Source organism: Salminus brasiliensis, chromosome 5, assembly GCF_030463535.1.
Source record: "Salminus brasiliensis chromosome 5, fSalBra1.hap2, whole genome shotgun sequence".
In the NCBI taxonomy this organism is placed as follows: Eukaryota; Metazoa; Chordata; class Actinopteri; order Characiformes; family Bryconidae; genus Salminus; species Salminus brasiliensis.
Window position 1 is genome coordinate 43,853,360 of NC_132882.1, and position 23,881 is coordinate 43,877,240.

At 43.9% G+C, this 23,881-nt stretch overlaps 1 protein-coding gene and 1 long non-coding RNA gene across 4 annotated transcripts in view; one reads left to right on the forward strand and one right to left on the reverse strand.

Annotated features, from left to right (window-relative positions):
* cicb (capicua transcriptional repressor b) overlaps nucleotides 1–22,286 on the forward strand; it is a 59,031-nt gene extending 36,745 nt beyond the window's left edge. Inside the window, exons 5-22 of one of the 3 annotated variants that reach the window (XR_011979737.1) lie at nucleotides 4,584–4,692; nucleotides 4,981–5,163; nucleotides 5,620–5,752; nucleotides 6,016–6,194; nucleotides 6,430–6,562; nucleotides 6,980–7,077; nucleotides 8,889–9,765; nucleotides 11,168–11,307; nucleotides 12,187–12,332; nucleotides 12,527–12,708; nucleotides 14,456–14,899; nucleotides 17,273–17,601; nucleotides 17,780–17,934; nucleotides 18,043–18,203; nucleotides 18,933–19,067; nucleotides 19,166–19,297; nucleotides 20,059–21,369; nucleotides 21,706–22,286. Coding sequence is in view for 2 of the 3 variants with exons in the window: in XM_072680520.1 (XP_072536621.1) it covers nucleotides 4,584–4,692; nucleotides 4,981–5,163; nucleotides 5,620–5,752; nucleotides 6,016–6,194; nucleotides 6,430–6,562; nucleotides 6,980–7,077; nucleotides 8,889–9,765; nucleotides 11,168–11,307; nucleotides 12,187–12,332; nucleotides 12,527–12,708; nucleotides 14,456–14,899; nucleotides 17,273–17,601; nucleotides 17,780–17,934; nucleotides 18,043–18,203; nucleotides 18,933–19,067; nucleotides 19,166–19,297; nucleotides 20,059–20,342 (3,820 nt within the window). In the remaining variant the exon portion in view is untranslated. Of the gene's footprint in view, nucleotides 1–4,583; nucleotides 4,693–4,980; nucleotides 5,164–5,619; nucleotides 5,753–6,015; nucleotides 6,195–6,429; nucleotides 6,563–6,979; nucleotides 7,078–8,888; nucleotides 9,766–11,167; nucleotides 11,308–12,186; nucleotides 12,333–12,526; nucleotides 12,709–14,455; nucleotides 14,900–17,272; nucleotides 17,602–17,779; nucleotides 17,935–18,042; nucleotides 18,204–18,932; nucleotides 19,068–19,165; nucleotides 19,298–20,058 lie in introns of all 3 variants that reach the window. The other 2 variants (XM_072680520.1, XM_072680521.1) reach the window with 2 other exon arrangements.
* Nucleotides 17,785–23,353, reverse strand: LOC140556515 (uncharacterized). Its single transcript, XR_011979738.1, has 3 exons — nucleotides 23,267–23,353; nucleotides 19,152–19,300; nucleotides 17,785–18,165 (listed from the first exon to the last, which is right to left on the reverse strand). It is a non-coding gene; the product is annotated as an uncharacterized lncRNA (long non-coding RNA).
* Between the last annotated feature and the right edge of the window lie 528 nt (nucleotides 23,354–23,881).

Below are 23,881 nucleotides of genomic sequence, written 5' to 3' on the forward strand. Positions count from 1 at the left end.
TACAAGCTGTGGTAGAGCACTGTCCCGGGCCTCAGGCAGTGTATTCGTAAGCACTGGGTGCAGTAACCTTCTGCGAGCTTCTGCAGCTTTTGGAAAGCTGTAAACTCTCCCAGACGTCTGCTTCCGATCCTCTCACAGCAGTTTGGGTCGTATGGGTTGTTCTGAAGGAGTTTCAGCAGAATGGAGCTGAACCCGCTGATCAGGACAGAACATTTGAGGCACCGGCGCTGTGCGCTAGACATCTGAGAGTGATTTAACACTGCGAGAAACACGATGTCTCTGACTCAGACACAAACACACACTGTCCCCCACCAGTCCTTCCAAGCGCACACTCTGGAATACTGTAGTGCTATTTTCAAATTACACTCCATATTGAAGTGATATTATGTAGGGTTTCAAATATTACAGTGTATTTTTATCAAAGCTGTAGAAACGGAGCCTTTGCAGCTACAGCAAACAGCCATCGCTCAGCTACACGCTTCAAAATTAAGATGCTTCACATGGTTCCTCGGGTGATGCCATAGAAGAACCACTTTTGGTTTCATAAGGGAGAATGTTTGTAGTGGATATGTATGAGCTTTAAAAAAAAAACAACTTTTTTTAAAGGTTTGCCTTTAGAAAACAAGCTTCTTCATCTATGTTGTGGGATCCCTCAAGGTTCTATTGTAGGACATATGCAGATGATGTGAATTATGACAGTAATGTCATTATGAGGGTGGGCCTATGCACAGAAAACGTATCTACTTACCCTACGCTCTTAAAAAATGAAGGTTCTTTAAATGGTCCTTTGTGCTATACCATAGAAGAGTGTGTTTTTTTCATCCAAGTTCTATAAATGGAGCTTTTGCAGCTCCTCAAAATGAAAGTGCTTCACATGGTTCCTCGGGTGATGCCGTAGAAGAACCACTTTTGGTTTCATAAGGGAGAATGTTTGTAGTGGATATGTTTGAGCTTTAAACAACTTTACATCAAGTAAATGTTCTTCAGACCTTTTAAAGGTTCTTCAAACTTGCACATTGCCATTAGAAATCAAGCTTCTACCATCTATGTTTGGGATCCCTCAAGGTTCTATTGTAGGGCCTATGCAGATGATGTGAATTATGACAGTAATGTCGTTATAAAGATGCTTCAGATGGTTTCCCCGGCGATGCCATAGAAGAACCACATTTGGTTTCATAAGGGAGAACGTCTTTAGTGGATATGTATGAGCTTAAAGAACCTTTACATCAAGTAAAGGTTCTTCAAACTTGCATGTCTTCATTGTCTATGTTGTGGAGTCCCTCAAGGTTCTTGTGTAGGGCCTATGCACAGAAACCTTGTCCATGTACCCTACGCTCTTAAAAATGAGGGTTCCTTAAAGGGTTCTTTGAGCAATGCCATAGAAGAACCACTTTTGGTTTCATAAAGCATGTTTGTAGTTCACAGAATCTTGTTGGGATGTGAAGGATCTTCTCACTCACACTGGTTGTGGGTTCGATACCCGGGCTCGGCAAGCTGCCACTGTTGGTTCTTCATGGAACCCTATAGTGCTATCTCCACATAAGGACTGAACCTCACAACAGTGGGCTTGACGACAGAAGTGAATTGTGGGGAAGTAATATAACCTCAGCGTTAGCTTCAGTAGCTGTGTGAAGCTCGGAGCTGACAGCTTCAGGTCTGACCCAGATTGCCAGACGATTTGAGATTGGAACCAGTGTGTATTTTAAGCTGTGAGCTCTTCTCGCTTGTCTCTTGCTTCATGGGTAAAAGATTCAGGCCTAAAATGTTGGAATTGAACCACTGTTTACTAAATAAGCCTGGATCATCCCAGCATTCGGACTTCAGAACTGACTCATCAGAGTCCTGCTGCATTATTAATGTCGTGAGTCTGTCCACAGCTCAGCATTTTCACCTCCAACGCTGATGAGTTGAAAAGTGCATATCTATTATTTCATGTTCAGCATATCTATTGGTGTGAATCTCTTTTAATTCAGTTATGCTAATTAAGTCACCATGATATAAGCGGTTTATTTTGATGGGAAATGCACTGGATGCATACATTCGACTGGAGGAACTACAGTATTTATGCAGTAGTAAAATATACACAATACCCATGTGTTTAATAATTATTTTTTTGATCCACTTCGTATTGATATTATAGAATATATTATAGAAAATAGAATTTTCTATTCAAATAAAAGCAAAGAAAAATTGGGAGTTCAGAGTGGATCAGCAGTCCAATGCCTGGGGGTCGTGAGTTCGAATCCAGAGCCATGCCGCTTTGCCATCAGTAGCCGGGGGTCTGAGTGAGCACAATTGGCCGTGCTCTCTCCGGGTGGGTAGATGCTAAATCTACCTCATACATATCTACCAGTGCGTACATCTAGAGCTGGGCAATATGACAATATTTTTTATTGTGATAAATGTTGCTATTGTGATAACAGTAAGCTTTTCTAAGTATATGGAAGAGACTGCTAGTGCTTAATAAACATCTACTGATCAGCTGCAGGTTTCATTACTAACAGTGTAATTAGACTGGGTTCATTAGATGAAGAGCAGCAGATGTTGGGTATAAATCACTGTATTCAGTACAGAAGAGGATCTGAATAGTAGTTTATAAGAATCTGTCGCTACTGATGTTATTAGTCTGTGATTACTGTGATGTATCGTGATGAATATCGTGTATCGCGAATAAAAGTCTTAAAATATCGTGATATAGTAGTTTTACCATATCGCCCAGCCCTATGTACATCTTTTCTGGTTCTGAATATCTCTTGGTGTAAATCTCAGAATGATTCGGTTCAGTTACGATTCTTTAATAAACGATTCAACTGGTTTCTTCTGATGAAAACTGCACTGAATGTTGCAGTGGAGGAGCTACGCTATTTACATAGACGCACCAAAAAAAAATACATCAGTACAGTAGAATCTATCGTTTTGTTTGTTTTACATTTTTATATTTATTTTTTTTTTGTCCACAAAATAAGGCCAAAACAAACAAACAAAAAACATGTTATTGCATATTATTTAAATAATTTATGATCTTCTAATATCAATGCAGTTGAATCACAGTTCATTTTTCAGCCCCTAATGAATTCATTCTAATTGTAGCTGTTGTTGTGATATGCAAATGAGGTACCGTTGGGTCAAATGTACTATAAACTTCAAACACCAAAGTCTGTTCAGACTGTGTTGAGTGGAGCCACTGAAGTGCTGTGACTCGTAGCTAATCCTCGTCAGTGGAGGCAGCAGATTGCACTCCTCTTGATTCCTAAAGGGAAATTGCATTACATCCTAATGAGCTCCTCATCAAACCCATGCTGATAGGAATCAAGAGCAGGATATGTCAGTCTGTGTCCTGCCTGTTAGTGAACGTACGCTACTGTAATACAGATTCACCCTTCAAAAGTTTGGATTCACTACTTTCAACAACATTAAACATCATTTGCTGTATTTACTGAATAGTTTGGGCTCTATACTGAATTATAGTAGCTACTGAGAAATATTTTTAGTAGTTACTAAATAATTCACTGAATAAATAATAATTCACAGTTGATACGGAATAAATTGTAGTAGATACTGAATAATGCATAGTAGTTACAAATAAGTTGTAATGCCTATTTCATTATAGATACTTTAGAAATGTTTCAGTATCTACTAATAAATAACTAGGTTATATTGTTAAGTATCTACTGCTAAGTATTATGCTACTAAAGGTAATAATTAATTGGAGATACTAAATGAATGTAGTTACAAAATAATCATTAGTAGTTCATTTATAATTTATAGCAGATACTGAATAATTCACTGTATGTAATGAATACTTCACAGTAGATTAGTCATTTCAAGTAGTTACTAAATATTTCATAGCAGATACTGAATAATTTCTAATATTTATTTAATTCGTGGTAGATATAAAATAATTCATAGTACATTTTTATAATGGATACTAAATAATTCGCAGTAGTTCTTAAATATTGTGTATGAGATACTGAATAATTCACAGTAAATACTAAATAATTCATAGTAAATACTGAATAATTCAAAATAGATACTAAATAATTTACAGTAGATACTAAATAATTCATAGTAGATACTGAATAATTCACAATAGATACTAAGTAATTCACAGTACATACTTAATAATTTACAGTAGATACTGAATAATTCATAGTAGATACTAAATAATTTACAGTAGATACTAAATAATTAAAAGTAAATACTGAATAATTCACAATAGATATGAAATAATTCATAGTAAGTACTGAATAATTCACAGTACATACTAAATAATTTACAGTAGATACTAAATAATTAAAAGTAAGTACTGAATAATTCACAGTACATACTAAATAATTCATAGTAAATACTAAATAACTCATAGTAGATATTGAATAATTCACAGTAGATACTAAATATTTAATAGTAAATACTGAATAATTTACAGTAGATACTAAATAATTTACAGTAGATACTGAATAATTCATAGTAAAAATACTGAATAATCTACAGTAGCTATTAAATGTTTTGTAGGAGATATTGTATAGTCTACAGTAGATACTGGATAATGCTAAATATTTTTCTGTAAATGTGTGTGTATCCAGGTTTTTGCCAGGGGTTCTCCCTGATCCACCGATCTCAGCTTCCCCTGGGAAACGGCGGTCTCAGTCTCTCAGCGCTCTGCCCAAAGACGACAAGAACAGCCCTGGGAAGGTCTGTACATACTAATGCACACAAGCATGACACCGTGTTCCTCCCATCCCACCTGTAGTCTGTCTGTGCTTCAGATTAGAGCACTGGAGCTACGCGGCTAATGTAGCCACAAGTAACGAAAGCCTATAGCCACCAATTAGCATCATGCACGCTCATCAAACCGTGTTTGAGGAGGTGTTTAGTAAAGGCTCTGTAAAAGACGTGGTTGTGTGGTTTCTGACACTGCAGTGCTCAGGCTGAATGCTCTTTATTTATCTCACATGTGTCCCTTTGCTCCTGATTGTCTAGAGGGAGAAGGATCATATCCGGAGGCCAATGAACGCGTTCATGATCTTCAGCAAGCGCCACCGCGCCCTCGTTCACCAGAGGCACCCCAATCAGGACAACCGGACCGTTAGCAAGATTCTGGGAGAGTGGTGGTACGCTCTGGGACCCAAAGAGAAGCAGAAATACCATGACCTTGCATTCCAGGTAGGCTAATCCACTCACGTATGATCTTTTAATGTGCTCCACTCCACACTGCATCCGTCATGCCCACTCCGGGCCGGAACGCTGCTACCGCATTAGGGAACTTTGGTGGAGCTGCACTACCAGGCCCTCTCTCCAGAACTGCTCTGTAACGCTGCTTATCCCATATTATCAGACTACTCATGCTTCTCTACCTTCAGATGAAGCTACTGGTTCTCTCAGCTTTGTTTTTACAGCAGTGGAGTTAAAATGAATGACACTCCCCACCTGTAGGGGGAGCCCTAGTGGCTCACTACACGGGCTGAACATGGCCAAAATGCATTGCGAGTCTCTTTGTTACTAAGCACCACCAAGACAGTGGACCCAAAATAATCCAATGATGTCATACAACCATGTCACGAACCGTCCTCAGTAGAGCCCAAAAATGTCTGATTCCCGTCTTGCTCTCCCCCGTCTCAGGTGAAGGAGGCTCACTTCAAGGCCCACCCGGACTGGAAGTGGTGTAATAAAGACAGGAAGAAGTCCAGCAGCGAGGGCCGGAACGTGCCCGGGGGAAAGGACATCAGGGAGAGGAGCATGTCCGAGACCACAGGTACGGTACCAGGGTCAAATAGCAGGACATGTGCTTCAAGCTTTGCTTCAGAGTTGTTCTGAAAAGGGTTAGGGGTCCTTCAGAACGTTTGGAGGTTCTTCAGTTTAAAACTGTGGAGGAACCTTCAAGTGCTTTGAGGAACCTTCAAGGAACCTTTAAAGGCAGGGGTTCTGTGTAGACTCCTAGACTCGTCTGGAAACCCTTTTGTAGACGGTTGCCTTGAGGATTAGTAATCAGTGTCTCTGTCTCTGGATCTCAATCAGAGCCTCCCTCTGTGTCCATGGGGGCCGAGCTCAAAGGGGTGGCACCCGGCGTGGTTGGCGTGTCTGAACGTGGAGGCGGCGAGGGCCACGCCCGACCCCGGGCTTTTTCCCAGAGCGCAATGCACAGCCTGGAGAGGAGCGAGAGAGGAAACCCTCAGGTGCTGGCAGAGCTTGCACAGGTACAACATATAGCACATAATCTAATCTAATCTAATCAGCCAATCGCGTGGCAGCAGTGGGAAAATGTGATTTTGGTGATTGTGAGCGTAGCGTGATTGTTGGTGTTGTAGAAGGGCTGGTTTGAGAACTTCGATGGGCTTCAACAGCATCCTTTGCATCACTGCAAATCGCCTAAAGCGATCATGTCGCCGAGGAAACCTCGTAACCGACATTCTCTATATGTGTGTCTGTCAGATGTGTGGGGACGGGGGCCAGTTTTCGGCCCGCGCTGCGCTCTCTCAGGTCCAGAGGGGAGTGAGCGAAGATATGACCAGCGACGATGAGCGCATGGTCATCTGTGAGGAGGAGGGGGACGATGATGTCATTGGTGAGTCAAGCTTCTCCATATATACACCATCATAGTCTTCATCATCTGGCACCACTGCTGTGCTGGCATTAGTCAGCTCTCAGATCTGCTCTGTTTTCTGCTGAGTGGCTTTGCGTTCCTTTCATCTGCTTTAAAAAAACAGGATATGGTTGTTTCTCAGAGCCGGAGTGGATAGCACCTCGCAGACCTGCTGCTCGTTTGACATTTAGAGCTCAGGACTTTCAGTTGTTGTTGTTGTTCTGGCTCGACTGACTTCTGAGGAAGGGCGACGGCGGTAGAGCTATCAGACTGAAAGGTTAGCTGTAGGACACGTCGCCGTGTAAGATCGGCACCTGCAGTGTGAGAAGGCGTGGCTCCAGTCCGGCGTTTCAGCTCGATCAATAACTCCATGACGTTCTGTCTCCCTGTGAAACACAGAGGACCCCTACCCAGGCAGCTCCATAGACCTGAAGTGTAAGGAGAAAGTGACGGACAGCGACAGTGAAAACGGATCCGGGGATGAAGGAGAACGCAAGGTAGCATCCCTCACTCGCTCCGGCTCTTCACTCTGGGCGAGCTTGCAGATACATACTGTGCTTTCATGATCCCTGATTCACGCCCTGAATAATTCAGATCAGTGCTTCAGCTTAAGAAAGTTCCAGTTGGTTGTAATCAATTACAAGAATTAGGGATGAGCAGCGATCTCACAATCGGATCATTATAAAAACTATGTACGATTTTGTTCCAGTTTTATTTATAATAATTGATCATTTATAAAAAAATATTTTAATGTATATAAAACTCTTGAGATGGAATCAAATATAAAAGTCCAGAAAATATTAAAATAGTTATTATTTTTTAAATTCCACTCACTGTGCAAAGTTATGTTTAAATATTTACCATCATTATTGAAGTCATTCTGAATCGTACCAAGAAAGTGGAATTAAATCGACTCTTGCTGATTAATTCCCTAAGGAATCAAGTGAATCAAGTAATGCTGATTTGATGCTTGGTGATTTATGATTATTGATTCATTTTATAAAGAAACAAATTGAACCAAGTAATGTTGATTTGATTCTTGGTGATTTATGATTCATGATTAATTTTATAAAGAATCAAATTGAATCAAGTAATGTTAATTTGATTCTTGGTGATTTATGATTCACGATTCATTTTATAAAGAATCAAATTGAATCAAGTAATGCTGATTTGATGCTTGGTGATTTATGAGTATTGATTCATTTTATAAAGAATCAAATTGAATCAAGTAATGCTAATTTGATGCTTGGTGATTTATGATCATTGATTCATTTTATAAAGAATCAAATTGAATCAAGTAATGTTGATTTGATTCTTGGTGATTTATGATTCATTTTCTGAAGAATCAAATTGAATCAAGTAATGCTGATTTGATTCTTGGTGATTTATGATTCATGATTCATTTTCTGAAGAATCAAATTGAATCAAGTAATGCTGATTTGATTTTTGGTGATTTATGATTATTGATTCATTTTGTAAAGAATCAAATTGAATCAAGTAATGCTGATTTGATGCTTGGTGATTTATGATTCATGATTCATTTTCTGAAGAATCAAATTGAATCAAGTAATGCTGATTTGATTTTTGGTGATTTATGATTATTGATTCATTTTGTAAAGAATCAAATTGAATCAAGTAATGCTGATTTGATTCTTGGTGATTTATGATTCATGATTCACTCCCTAAAGAGTCAAACTGAATCAAATCATGCTGAAATTTGAGATTTTATAAGGCTGTGTGATTCATAATTATTGATTCAAGTAATGCTGATTTGATGCTTGGTGATTTATGATTAATGATTCATTTTCTAAAGAATCAAGTTGAGTCAAATCATGCTGAAATTTGACATTCCATGATGCTTGGTGATTCATGAGTCTTGATTTGTTTCCTAAAAATTATGAAGAGATGATTCATGGCTTGTTTCTTAAAGAATGGGATTGAATTCATGCTGAAATTTGAGATTTTATTAGAACTATATTCACACAGTATCGTTATCCTGTTGTCCAGCGGTTCCTTGTTTGGTTGTAAACCAAACTATTTTCACTCTCTAAATCATTGTTAATAATTAAATATTAATTATTACATTTTAACCATCGATCAGAATGATTGTGCAAAAAGAATGCAGGTGAAGGAGAGCCAAAGACTGACCCTTTGCAAAATATGAGCACTTTTCCCAATATTCCATAATATCTAATATCAGCTCTAAGCTATAATAAGATTAAAGGAGGAGGCTGATGTCTGTTCTAATTATGTCGTATTGTGTTTGTCCTCTGTTCTCCCGCTCCTCTGCTTCCTCTGGCTCCGGCAGAGAGTCTTTGCTCCGGTGATTTGCTCGTCCTCGTCAGGCCCGGGACATGGCCGCAGCGTGTCTCTCTCCTCCTACCCCTCGTCCAGACACTTCTCTGACTCTGTCTCCAAGAGGAAACGAGGCGTGGATGGAGGAGAAGGCGAGCGCAAGGATGCTGAAGGAGGGGCATCTCACTCCTCTATCCCCCTGTCTTCCTCTGGCCAGTCTATACTGGTCGGTTCCGGGGGCGGTGGCGGTGGTGGCGCTGGTGTGTCTTCAATGTTGGGTCTTGGGGCGGTGAGGGTGGCGTCCACTGTGGTCACCAACGTCGTCCGCCCTGTCGTCAGCACGCCGGTGCCGATCGCCAGCAAGTCGCCTCACGATAGGAAAGTCGCCGCCCCTCAGACGCAGCTTCTGATTGGCTCTGGAGCGGCTGGAGGCGGGTCCGCAGGCGGGGGTGGGTACTATACCTCGTCTTCGCCCAGTCCCGTGAGCACAGGTGGGGCTAGTCAAGGGGGGCTGGTGACTAATCTCGTTTTGGGCGGTCCCTTCCAGGCTCCGCCTGCTGTTCAGCTGATCACGCCCCCTCCTCCTCATAACCCTGCTTCCCCTGCCACGCCTGCTCAGAGCAACGGCCCTGTGCCTGTACCTCTGCTGCAGCCACACATTCTGCCCACCGCCTCGCTTGCGCCCCCCGCGGGCCAAAAACCCATCACGCAAGTCCAGTACATCCTCCCCACTCTTTCTGCCAACAACCCTAAAAGCCCCTCCCCTCAGCAGCCCAGCCAGCCAACCAGTGTCTTCACCCTGCCCACAGCTCCGCCCACGCTGGCCAATGGAAAGCAGTCGGGATATGCCTCCACCTCGGCAGTGGGCGTGGTCAGCCCCGCAGCGAGAGGTGAGGAGAAACGTTTAGTTGATGATCACAGTTTAGTTCCAGGTGATTTTGAACTATTTCTATTGGTCAGTTCGTCTCACAGCATTTCACACATTGAAACACATTAGTTTGCATAATTAATCGTGATTAATCGTGTTATCAATATTAATTGCACTATGCCCATGTTGTTCAGTGTGATTAATCACTTTGCTCATGTAGCTAACTGCGAATAATATTTTGTGTAGTACACTTATGTTGCATTAGTTTGTGTAGTTAATCATGATTAATTGTGATTAATCGCATTCGCCAGTGTAGTTAATCACTGTTAACTGTGTCTTGCCCTTGTAGTTTACAGTGATTAATGCCTTGAAAAGCCTGTAGTTAACTACGACTAAGATATTGTGTGTGCTAAACACATGGCAATTAGTCAACTTAGTCTGCATAGTTAATCACAATTAATCGCAACTGATCATGTTTGCCAGTGTTACCGTTAAATGCACTTTGCCCTTGTAGTTTACTGTGATTCATCCTATTGCTTTTGTAGTTAACTACGAATAATATTTTGTGGAGTACGGTTCTGGCAATTAGTCGCATTAGTTTGTGTAGTTAATCCTGTTTAATCGCAATTAATCGAGTTTGTCCCTGTAGTTAACCACTGTTAACTACACTTTGCCCTTGTAGTTTACTGTGATTCATCCTATTGCTTTTGTAGTTAACTATGACACTACACATATGGTGATTAAGTGCATTAATTTACATGGTTAACTGTGAATAATCACAATTAATCGTGTTTGCCAGTGTAGTTAATCATTGTTAACTGCACAATGCCCTTGTAGTTTACTGTGATTAATCCCTTCGCCAGTTTAGTTAAGTATGACTAATATTTTGTGTACTATACACAAGGCAATTAGTCACATTAGTCTGCATAGTTTATTGTGATTAATCTTTTTGCTTGTGTATTTAATCATTTTTTTTCTTTTGTAGTTAATTGCAATTAACTGCAACGGCACTTGCGATTAATCACTGTTAATTGCACTTTACCTATGTAGTTTACTGTGATTAATCCCTTTGCTCATGTGATTAATCGCTAGTCATTTTGGAATTGTAGCTAATTATGATTAATCCAACACTAATTAATAAAAATGCTGAGTTAATAATTTAGCTGATTAGTTAATAATGGCGAGTTTAGCCTTACGTGAACAGAACACAGCTTTTATACACGTGAAACTTCTGGTGTGTGTGAAGCTCAGGATCTGCAGTGTAAAGCCTGTGTGTGTGTGTGTGTGTGTGTGTGTGTGTGTGTGTGTGATTCCTGCGGTGAGAGGCAGGTAAGGTGCAGTGTTGAAGACCCTGTTATTTATATCACATGGTGTTTTTTTCCCTCTCTCTCTCTCTCTCTCTCTCTCTCTCTCTCTCTCTGCAGTGCAAACGCAGTCCCCAGTCTTACAGGGCAAGATGCTGGTTCCCATGGCAACAGTGAGGACTGCTCCTGCCCCTTCTCAGCAGTTTCCCCTGGTGGCCCCTCCTCTTCCTGTCCAGAACGGCGCTCCATCAGGAAACAAGGTGAGAGACGGTATAAGAGCGAAGTGGTTGGTTCATTTATGCAGTAGATGATGAACACTCTGCTGTTCTCGCTTCTCACCTTCTCTTCTCCTGCCTCCTCTTATCTACTCTACTCTGCTGTCCTCTCATCTCCACTCTTCTCCTCTCTTCTATTCTTTTCTCTTCTCACCTCTTCTCCTCTAATCTCCTTTCTTCTCCTCTCTTCTCTTCTCATCATCTCCTCTCTTCTCATCTCTTCTCCTCTCTTCTCTTCTCCTCTCTTCTCATCTCTTCTCTACTTCTCTAATCTCCTTTCTTCTCCTCTCTTCTCCTCTCATCTCTTCTCCTCTCTTCTCTTCTCTTCTCTTCTTTTCTAATCTCCTCTTATCTCTTCTCTACTCCTCTAATCTCCTTTCTTCTCCTCTCATCTCTTCTTCTCTCTTCTCATCTCTTCTCCTCTCTTCTCATCTCCTCTCTTCTCTTCTTTTCTAATCTCCTCTTATCTCTTCTCTACTCCTCTAATCTCTTTTCTTCTCCTCTCATCTCATCTCATCTCCTCTCTTCTCCTCTCTTCTCATCTCTTCTCCTCTCTTCTCTTCTCCTCTCTTCTCATCTCCTCTCCTCTCTTCTCATCTCTTCTCTACTCCTCTAATCTCCTTTCTTCTCCTCTCATCTCTTCTCTACTCCTCTAATCTCCTTTCTTCTCCTCTCATCTCTTCTCATCTCCTCTCCTCTCTTCTCATCTCCTCTCCTCTCTTCTCTTCTCATCTCCTCTCTTCTTTTCTAATCTCCTCTAATCTCTTTTCTTCTCCTCTCCTCTCTTCCTCTCTCTTTCTCCTCTCCTGGTCTCTTTTCCTTTCCTACTCTTCCCTCTCCTCTTCTATCCTCTATCTCTCGTAGATCATCCAGATAGCTCCCATGCCCGTTGTCCAGTCCCAACTTCCTTCAGCTGGGAGTCCATTCTCTGTAACCATGGCAACAGCCACAGTGGTTGCCCCAGGCTCTACCCCCTCACAAGCTGTGCTGCTGCCTCCCCCACCCACGAGGTACAAACACACACACACACACACACACACACACACACACTTCCGGACTGTAAACGCACACACCACACATTTTAAGACACACACTGTACTCCTCCAACACTCCACTCTCACGCTCAGTACTCCTACACTCCTACACAGTGCACAAGTACTACAGACTGGTCCGGCTGCAATCTCTCTCTCTCTCTCTCTCTCAGAATCACTTACGTTCAGTCCACTCCGGGAGGCCCCTCCCCTATCCCACTAGTATCCACCACGACGGGCTCCACCTCTCAAGCAGCTCCTCCCACGCCTGGGTCAGCATATGTGCCATCTCCCTTGGCGACCTTCACAGCTATCGCCCATCCGGGTCAGGCTCTGGTGCAGCCGCTTATTGCAGGTCGGTGCTGCTCTCCCTTTCTGAAGCAGTGATCAGATTTACATCCAGCTTAATCGATCAGCCGGGACCTGTCTGGTGTCTGAAGTTTTTTATAGATTATTTAGATTTGTACTGGAGGCTTCCGTAGCTTACAAGTAATGAAGCTCATATCCCACCAGTTAGCACCAAAACCTCCAAACCTCACACATCACACGTTTCCGACCCGCCACAGATAGTGTGTATCATAAATGGACGTGCTGATGTGCTTTCTGTAGGAGTTAACCATGGGCGGGGTATTTTACAGAAAAGATGAGTCGTAAAGTTCAAATTATTAAATATTAAAGTTCAAGTTACCGCCCTGCCCTGTTTAGTGCGTTCCCTGATTTAAAACAGCTCAGTTAAAGATTGTTAATGACCACATTAACAGCTGGAGTACTAGCACGGCCCACTTTCCACGCTGCCACCTCCTCTCACACTGCTTTTGTGGTCACCTTGCTTGGCCAGCAAGCTCAAGCAACGCCGTGGGCCGCAGCAAGCCTAGGACACAACTCTTCTCACAGTCTGAGTAGGAGTAGGGATTGAGGCTGATGTCTCAGCAGTGTTAGCAGGACTGGCGATGGTACACATTAGTTGGACCAGTTGTGTTAGAAGCAGGGCAATACTGTAGTGTGCAGAATTAAGTGCAAGAGCTCGCTGAGGGCGGGTTACTGTTTTTACGCTGGGCCCCCTGTCCTCGCTGACGTCACGTCACGTGAATTAAACCTAACCCCAATATGAGACGTTTTCTGAGATTTGCTGGAAAGCTACACTAGAGCTAAGAAAATCTATGGATCTGACGGCTAACGGTTGCCGCGCCAATTTCCATTATTTGCAGTGAGCACAGATGCGATATAGGATGGCATACGGCAGGAGAGAGCCTTATAAATAAACACAAGCTCACAGCGTTCAGGAACCACATTAGCCAGTCCATTCATGATTGCTGGGGGATAATTTAGCATTACATGGGATCTGCAGTAGCCTCGTAGCTCCAGCGCTAAAATTAATTAAGCGAATTTCAGACGCCGAGCTCAAGTCTTGGATGATCGACTACATTTGATCACTTATTTATTATAAATGATTCTGTATCTATTGTGATTAAGTGATTATAAGTGATTCAATAAATGCTATAAAAGATTCAGTACATTTTATAAAAGATTCAGTACCTACTAATAATGAGTCTGGATCCACTAAGATGATTCATTATCGATTATAAATGATTCTGTATCTATCATGAATGATTCTGAATCTGTTATAAATGCTTCTGTAAGTGCTGTAAATGGCAACGTAACTGCAGTAAATGATTCATTATCTTATCATTAATAATTAAGGACTCAGTATCAACTGTAAATGATTCAGTAACTACTATAAATGTAGATGGCTGATAAACGGTTCAGTAACTATAAATGATTCACTGTCTATTATAAATGATTCAGTAACTAAAATTGTTTATGTATTATAGAAGAAGCTGTGTCTGCTATAAATGATTCAATATTATCATAAATGACTGTCTACTATAAGTGATTCTGTATCAACTCAGTATCAAAATAAATGATTCTTCTATAAGTGATTCAGTTACTGCTATGAAATTAATATGTAACTTGCGTTATTTGAGGGCGGAGTTTTAAAATATGGACCTATCAGTGGACCTTTAGGGTTTAAAGGGTTAACTGGCCTCCCTGACCTCATCACTTTGTCGCTGACTGAATGACTCTGTTTGCGGCTCCATCAGGTCAGTCTCCTCTGTTAGCTCCAGCACAGTCGCCCAACTCTCACCCCTCCATCCCTGCCCCAGCCATCACCGCCATATACCCCCCCACCCCCGTCACCCTGGCCACTGGGGTGGTGTCCGGGGCGACGGTGCCATCTGGTGTCGTGTATACGGTCTCCAGCCCCTCCAGCCTGTCTCCGCACATCCTCCCCAAACACACTTCAGCCACCTCTGTGACCTCAACGACCCTGGTGCCCTCGGACAGGCAGGGTCACGGGCTGGCGCACTCGGAGCGCCAGTCACATCAGGAGAGAGCGGCAGAGGGGCACGTGTTGTCCCAGGCAGACAGACTGGCACAGGCGGCTGGGAAAAGCAGCAGCAGCAGCAGCAGCAGCTCAACAGCTCCCCCATCTGGCATGTCGCTGCCTCTGCAGCCAGGCAGCCCAGCCCAGCCCTCACATGCAGGTACAGCGATACACCGAAAGGTCACTGCACGCATTTCTCCGTCACAGTCGTGCTAGAAAGAGTGGACCGAGGCTCTGTTCACACTGCGTTCGCTTCTCAGTGCTAAGTCTGATTTGTAGGGTCAGTCATTTGGTTTCCATGGTAACCAAGTAATTTGCTAACCAAGGAAGGGCCAGACAGGATAGGTAACCAGAGGAACTAGCTAATGCTATATCACGCTATATCACACTACAGCGCTGCCCTTTTTTTAATCAACAGAGTTAAATCATTTAATCATTAGTATTTTAATCATTAGTACGGACTGGTCAGACCTGGTCAGCAGATAGCATTAGCTAAAAGGCTAACTGGCTCATCCCGTAACAGTTAAAGACAATAATTGTACATGTTGTCTCTCAAAATTGTTCAGTAATTTGCTGTTTATCAGTTTATTTAATCTGCTTTGTTCATATCTTAACAAAAGTGGCACTAGTCCAAAATGCCAACCAGTCAGTTACATTAGCCTCAGGGCAAACCTAAGGCGGACTAAGGCACCGCACCCACGAGCAAAAGATTGCTGGTTCAAATCCCAGTCTTTTTAGTTTTTTGGGGCTGGTTAGGGGCACCAAGAATGACGGAGGACAGGGTTAAGAGGACAGATTTAAGAGGGGTGGAGGTGGATGGGTGGCACGCCGGGCTCACAATCGGAGGATCGCCGGTTTGAATCCCAGTCTTTTTTAGTTGTTTTTTGGACTGGATAAGTGCCACCAAGAATGACTGGGAACAGGGTTAAAAGGACAGATTTAAGAAGGATGGTGGTGGAGGTGGATGAGTGGCACACTGGACTAAGGTGCCACACCCACGATCAAAAGATTGCCGGTTCAAATCCCAGTCCTTCTTTGTTTTTTTTTAAGGGGCACCAAGAATGACAGGGTTAAGAGAGCAGATTTAAGAGGGCTGGTGGATGGGTGGCACACCGCACTAAGGCACCAGGCTCTTGACCGGAGGATCGCCGGTTTGAATCCCAGTCTTTTTTAGTTGTTTTTTGGACTGGATAAGTGGCACCAAGAATGACGGAGGACAGGGTTAAAAGGACAGATTTAAGAGGTGGAGGTGGATGGGTGGCACACCGGACTAAGGCACCACACCCACGATCAAAAGATTGCCGGTTCGAATCCCAGTCCTTCTTTGTTTTTTTTTTAAGGGGCACCAAGAATGACAGGGTTAAGAGAGCAGATTTAAGAGAGCAGATTTAAGAGGGCTGGTGGTGGAGGTGGATGGGTGGCACACCAGACTAAGGCACCAGGCTCTTGATTGGAGGATCGCCGGTTCGAATCCCAGTCTTTTTTAGTTGTTTTTTGGAGTGGATAAGTGGCACCAAGAATGACGGGGGACAGGGTTAAAAGGACAGATTTAAGAGGGTTGGAGGTGGAGGTGGATGGGTGGCACACCAGACTAAGGCGCCGCACCCACGATCAAAAGATTGCCGGTTCGAATCCCAGTCCTTCTTTGTTTTTTTTTAAGGGGCACCAAGAATGACGGGGGACAGGGTTAAGAGAGCAGATTTAAGAGGGCTGGTGGTGGAGGTGGATGGGTGGCACACCAGACTAAGGCACCAGGCTCTTGATCGGAGGATCGCCGGTTCGAATCCCAGTCTTTTTTAGTTGTTTTTTGGACTGGATAAGTGACACCAAGAATGAGGGGGATCAGGGTTAAGAGAGCAGATTTAAGAGGGCTGGTGGTGGAGGTGGATGGGTGGCACACCAGACTAAGGCACCAGGCTCTTGATCGGAGGATCGCCGGTTCGAATCCCAGTCTTTTTTAGTTGTTTTTTGGACTGGATAAGTGACACCAAGAATGAGGGGGATCAGGGTTAAGAGAGCAGATTTAAGAGGGGTGGAGGTGGATGGGTGGCACACCAGACTAAGGCGCCGCACCCACAATCAAAAGATTGCCGGTTCGAATCCCAGTCCTTCGTTTTGTTTTTTTGTTTTTTCCAAGGGGCACCAAGAATGACGGGGGACAGGGTTAAGAGGGCAGATTTAAGAAGAACTGTGGTGGCTGGGTGGCACACCAGACTATGGCACCGCGCTCTCGATCGGAGGAGCGCTGGTTCGAATCCCCGTCCTTTTTTGGGGGGGGCTTGCTCTCTCACCAGGGTGGTTAGATTACACCTCCCCCACAATAGCTGTTAAAGACTTCGTCTGCACTGCATTGTGTGTCCTGTGAACAGGTCCTGTGAACGGAGGGAAGCATGACTGCAGTGATAGTGTGGGGTTATAGATGTAGGCGTCTAAGAGCCTGAATTCATCCTTCGTTCGGTTTCAGCGTTTTCACTGCTGAGGTCTTGCTCTTTGACTGAGCCCTGACTCCGTGTCCTTGCGCTTCTTCCAACAGGTGGCGGTCCAGGCATTTCTAAACTGCCCCCAGTGCCCACCAGACCTCCTCAGAAGGTGAAGGCCACCGTAGCCAACATCCCTGTGGGCTGCTTCGACGGAGGAGGGCGAGGGAAGGACCGAGAGAAAGAAAGGGACAAGGAGAAAGAGAGGGAGCGAGAGAAGGAGAAGGAGATTGGCAGCTGTTTCTCTTTTGAGATGGATAAAGCTGTAGAAACGGTGTCCCCTGCAGCCCCCTCGCTCGAAGAGGGGTCTTCCGAAGCTGATGCCCACAGTGTGGGCGAGGCCGGAGCCACAAGTGGCCGCAGTAAAGAGGCTAATGCTAAAGAGGTGAGTACCACCGCTGCAGATTCATACTGGACTAAAATCAGTCTACATTTATTACTGTAAAAAGCACTAACACACACACACACACACACACACACACACACACACACACACACACACACACACACTAAAACAAGGCGACAGCAGATGAGATTATTTTCTCTTATTTATTTATTTCCAGGCTGAATGGAAGGATTCCGCTTCCTCGTCTCCAATACCCCCATCAGGGTCCGATCCTGCCCCGCCCCCTCCTCAGCCAGACAAAGATGCTCCGGCTCCCAAAAAGGTCAAGGCACGTCCACCGCCCCTCAAACGCCCATTTGACTCGGTCGACAAGTAAGTGTCCCCTCATGCGACGGAACCCCAATAACAGTGTTGATTGCTCGTCTGTGATGGTTTTTGGTGATGGTGGCGTAGAGTGAGCTGTGATTGGCTGCGCCGCAGGGTCCTGTCGGAGGTGTATTTTGAGGAGCGATTTGCTGAGCTGCCGGAGTTTCGACCAGAAGAAGTGCTTCCCTCCCCTACCCTTCAAAGCCTGGCCACCTCCCCACGGGCCATTCTGGGCAGCTACAGAAGGAAGAGGAAGAACTCCACCGGTGAGAGAGGCAAGAGCGAGCGAGCGAGCTACACACAGACTGAATAAAAATTATTCAGATAGAAAATCAATCAATCAATCAATCAGAAAGTGTAACACATTAATACAGCTTTTTAGGGGTCGGTGGAAATGGATCAGGCAGATTCATACTGGATTAAAATCCCTCCACAGTTACCACCACACACACACACACACACACACACACACACACCAGATTCATACTAGATTGAAAGCTTTCCAGTTATTATTGTCAGATTGTAAACTTACCATGAATTCATACTGGATTGAAATTACTCCAGTTATTACTGTCAAAGACACTATACACACACACACACACACACACACACACACACACACACACACACAGCAGATTCATACTGGATTAAAATCACTCCACAGTTATTACTGGCAAAGAGTGTAAAAACTACACACTGCAGATTCATACTGGATTAAACGCACACCACAATTATGGTTAGCTTGTAAAAAACACACACACACACACACCAGATTCATACTGGATTGTGATCAGTCCGTGATAATTACTGTCAGATGGTCAGCACTACACACACTGGATTATGATCACTGGACACACTGCAGATTCATACCGGAGTTCCAGTCACACACAGAATTCATTCTTAAGGTTGTAGATTTACCACTAAACCCACTCAGTCTAATTTTACTGAACCAGCTGAGTTTTAGTGTTTCAGCTAAACATCTCCCTCGTCTTCACCGTGTGCAGATTTGGACTCGTCCACAGAGGACCCCATCTCTCCAAAGAGAAAAAGCCGCCGCAGGTCCAGCTGCAGCTCAGAGCCAAACACACCCAAAAGTGCTGCTAAGTGCGAGGGGGACATCTTCACCTTCGACAGGCCAGGTAACATCCCTCAGGGCTTCAGCCTCACCTCCTTCTAGAAAGATAAATTCATGCAGGGTGTCCCTCTCAATGTCTTATACTCACTCTCTCTCGCTCAGGTACAGATGGAGAGGATATCTTGGGGGAGCTGGAGTTTGATAAGGTCCCATACTCGTCTCTGAGGAGGACGCTGGATCAGAGGAGGGCTCTCGTCATGCAGCTGTTCCAGGAGCATGGCTTCTTCCCCTCCGGTACTGCAAACACACAAAGGGTCCAAGACACGTCAAGAGTACAAATGCGGTCAAGTCCAAGACCCCGCTCACACCCGATCACTTCATCTCTCGAGTATCAGACCACTTGCTATAGCAGTGTAAACACATCCGCCTCTCCAAGGTGTTTTCTAAACCCGAAACTCATCCAGAGACTAGTCATAAGGTGACCAGGTGTAAACGGGGTCTGAGACTTGTCCAGTAGAAGACAACTCCAAGACAAATCAGAGTGTAAATACTACTGAGTCCATAACAAAAGTCTGAGTGCAAGTACAAGTCAAGTACTGTTGAGTCCAAGACCTGCCAGAGTAAAATACTGCAGAGTCTAAGACAAGTCTGAGTTCAAATACTGTCGCGTCCAAGACAGTCCAAAGAACAAATGCTGTCTGAGACTAGTCCAAGTGAAGTACTGTGGAGTCTGACAAGTCATAGTTTAAATTCTATCAAGTCTGAGTTCAAATACTGTCGCGTCCAAGACAGTTCAGAGTACAAATACTGTCCAAGACTAGTCTGAGTAAAATACCATCAAGTCCAAGACTAGTCTGAGTAAAATACCATCAAGTTCAAGCTCAAATACTATAAGTCCAAGACTACTCTGAGTAAAATACTATTAAGTCCGAGTTCAAGTCTTGTTTAAAGACACGTCTGGGGACCCGAGCAGTGAAGTGCCACACTGAGTGCCATCACCTGTGATTTTTAGAGTGCTGAAACTGACCAGGCTACCCGTCTCTCCCTCTCTGCAGCCCAAGCCACTGCTGCTTTCCAAGCGCGGTACGCCGACATCTTCCCCACGAAGGTGTGCTTGCAGCTCAAGATCCGCGAGGTCCGCCAGAAGATCATGCAGACAGCCGCGCCGTCCGAAAGCACGGGGATTCCCGACATCGCTTCTTTGCCGGGACCTTCCGGGCCCACGCCCAGCGATGCAGGAGGGGTGGAGTGTTCTGAGAAAGAGGCGGGGCCAGAGGAGGAGCAGATGAGCTGTGAGGAGGCCAGGAACGCAGGCGATTCGCTGGACTCCACCAGATGAGTTTCGCCGCTCGAGACGAGAGGAATGGTTTGCTGTTGTTCACCAGAAGCCCCCTCCCCCCCAATGCAGCGTCTGCATAAGACACATACTGTACCTGTACGGCTCTGGGACGAGTCTGAATGTGGGGTGATTGGGGGGGGAGACGTCCCGGGATTTCAGGATTTTGGAACCGTATTCCAGTGTTTTAACGTTGTCGGAAAGAGACGTTTCCATGAGCGAGGTCACATTTACGCAGTCGACGTTTCCGCGCACACTTCTACACACACCAACACGCACCACTGTTCGTTGTCTTAAATATCCACACTTGAACTCCGAGCATTATTTTAACGGCTAAGGCTTCCTTTGGACTTTGTGACTTGAGGACTTTAGGGTTGTCCCGTGCTGCGGCGCAAGGCAACGCTGCTGCCGCCGCAAAGGCAGGACTTACGAGGGCATCTGTTTTCGGGACCTAAGCGGTCTCTTTCTCTTTTATATATAAACGTGGCATATACGGAAGTGTCATTGTGGGCGCGGATGGTTTCTCCAAGGCTCATGGTTTACTGCCAGTCATTGCGAGGCCGGCCTCCTTTGGCTAGGTTTTAGAGGAGATGATGATGATGATGATGATGATGAAGATGAAGAAGACTTAACGGACTATATTTTTTAATATTTCGACCATTTCCTTTCCCTTCCACAGTGTTGAGTTTTTTTCTTATGTTTGTTATTATTATTATTATTATTATTATAATTTTTTTTAAAAGACTTTTATCTGAAGAGCATTTTTGTCAAGGCACTGATTAGCCTCAGCGAGAGACTAAGCTAGCTTAGCGCATTAGCACAGCCTTTAGCAAGCTCCTTCTTCCTATGATTGGCTGCAGTAAAGGCTGGAATCATTCCGAAGCTGCCATTGTTTATTATTATTACTATTATTATTATTACTATTATTATTATTATTTTTACTACTATTGGCCAGCCATGAAGGAAGACGTTACTGGAAGGGAAATCAGTGGAAGTCGGTGGGCACATTTACGGCCATTCTTTTGAACAGGTGACCCTTTTTTTCCCATATATATATAAAAAACTATATATATATATAAAAATATGAAACAACATATTTAATTTGCCATTTTTACTCATTGTGAAACGATGCAAGTGGTCGAGAGGACGTTGGAATATATTCTTAAGAATTTACTATAAGACATTTAATATCTTTTTAAAACAAAAACGCAAAACTTGATTTTTAAATCGACTCGTAAATCGACATTTACTGCATTTCGCATTACTGTTCTTATTAATACTGTTCTTGTGGATCTAATCCGTATAACCTTACATACTGTATTTTTTTATTATTATTATTATTATTATTCTTTTTATTCTCGTCTAGCTTTCCGAGGATCGGAGGTCGAGGACAGGAGAGACTTCCACTCGCGGCTCTGAACATTTCCTTTTTTTCTACCTGTACCTTTAAAGCTCAGCGAGAGACGGTCCTCTTCTCTTTTTTTTTTTTAACGTACGAATATTATCATGCTCGTGCCGCGTCGTCCAGCCCAGGTGTTTTAGTTCTAGCTCTTCTAATTCTGCTCCACTAACATTCCCATTCCTCCCCCAACGTTCCCATCTTCCTCCCTCCCTCCCTAATTGGTCTTTCTACACCTCAATCACTTTCGGTTGAGCACTTTTGGTTGAAAGTGGGAGCAGGAGGAGTAAGAAGAGGAGGATGATGAGGAGGAAGAGGCTGGGCGTCTGTGGTTTTTTCTTTCCTCTTTTTTTTTTACTTTATTTTTTAAAGATCGTGCGAGGCTTGTTCGTGTTGTACTTAGTTCCAGTGGGGTCTGCTGGACTCCACGTCATATTAAGGAGCAAAAATAAACAGCATTATTAATAAAAAAGGTTCAACAATGCTATGACATGAACTGAACGTGTAAAAACACAAGGAAACAAAAAATAAATGACTATGGATATGAACGGCTCTCTTCTTCTGGCTTTTCTAATGTGTGTGTGTGTGTGTGTGTGTGTGTGTCAGCACTTGCCTCCTCCCCGGTTCTGATTAATTACTATTAATATCACCACTATTAACCATCATCACTCTCATTACCCTGAGCATCACAGCCAGGACTATATGAAGTCATACTGCACCGTGATTATGATGTTATCCATAAGAAAATGATATACACCAGTTCAGGTGGTTTGGTTTGGACTTCTATCAATAACGTATCAATAGTTCTGATCAGAGGAGGACGGGTCGGGTCGGGTCGCCGCTGAGTCTTGGTTCCTCCCATGGTTTCTTCCTCCAGCTCTGAGGGAGTTTCTCCTGCCCACTGTGGTCTTTGGCTGCTCACTGGGGGTCGTTCAGGGGGCTGGTTCAGAGCCAATGACAGGAAGGAAGGTTCTCTCGCTGCTAGAACAGCATTTCCGGCACAGTCCAGGTTCTGACCAGGTGGAATTCCAGAGTAAAGACGGGATGGGATGGTTAACAGCTAGTTAACAGCTAGTTATCAGCTAGTTAGCTTTAGCTGCTGTTTGGTCCAACTGGTAACATCGCTGGTCTTATCGTTATAGTTTCATCTGGCCCGAACTTTCCGTTCCACCTTAAATAAGGCAGCAGTTAAGGGCTGCAGTTGAAACGTACACGCTGTAACTCCGGCGCTATTTAAGGTGGAATGGAGAGTTAGCATGAGAAGGCAGCTTTAGCTGCTGTTTGGCTGCTAACTAACTGGCAACGCCGCCACTCTTGCCAATTTCCCCTAGCCCCGAACTTTCCGTTCCACCTTAAATAAGGCCGCGGTTACGCGCTACTGCTCAAACGTACACACGGTTAGCGCGGCGCTATTTAAGGTGGAATGGAGAGTTAGCATGAGAAGGCAGCTTTAGCGGTTGTTTGGCTGCTAACTGGTAACGCCGCCACATTTATGAGCTCAAACTAAGCTCTGTTTGGTTTTACTCACTGAAATAATGTCCCAGCTGAACTCTGTCTGGCGCAGTTTTCCAAAAAATGAGAGGTTCGCCTGCAGCGGCTGAGCGTCTCGTCTGTTGGTGGCGGCTGGAGAACGGACCGGAAGTGGACCGGAACGGCAACAGCCGATACCATAAAAAATGCCCGGATGTTTCAATTAAAAAAGGCTCCAATAAAATCTTCACTATTTTTTTAAAGTAGTAATAAATGTTGGAGTGATTAATAAAATGTTTATTAATTACATTAAAATCAATAATAAAATTAGCGAAAACTAATTTCTTCAGTTGTGTGATTTCAGTCAGATTACATCTACTGATCTCATTAAGATCTGACGTCCAGATGTTTAAAGATACTCAAAAAGACAAAAGTCCTTATTTTTGACCACCGGCCTAATAAGTAGGAGTACCCACCCTTGGCTCCAGCTGTCGTGGGTGATGGAAGGACACCGGGTGAAAGGGGGTAGCATCGTGTGGACCTACTACCGGACTACCTACTACTACATGGTCATCTCAGAGAGCCATCATTCCGAAGAACACCGCCCACTGCTCCACAGCTCAACAGTGGGGGGCTTTATACCCCTCTGGGCCACCGTTAGGCATTAGACAGC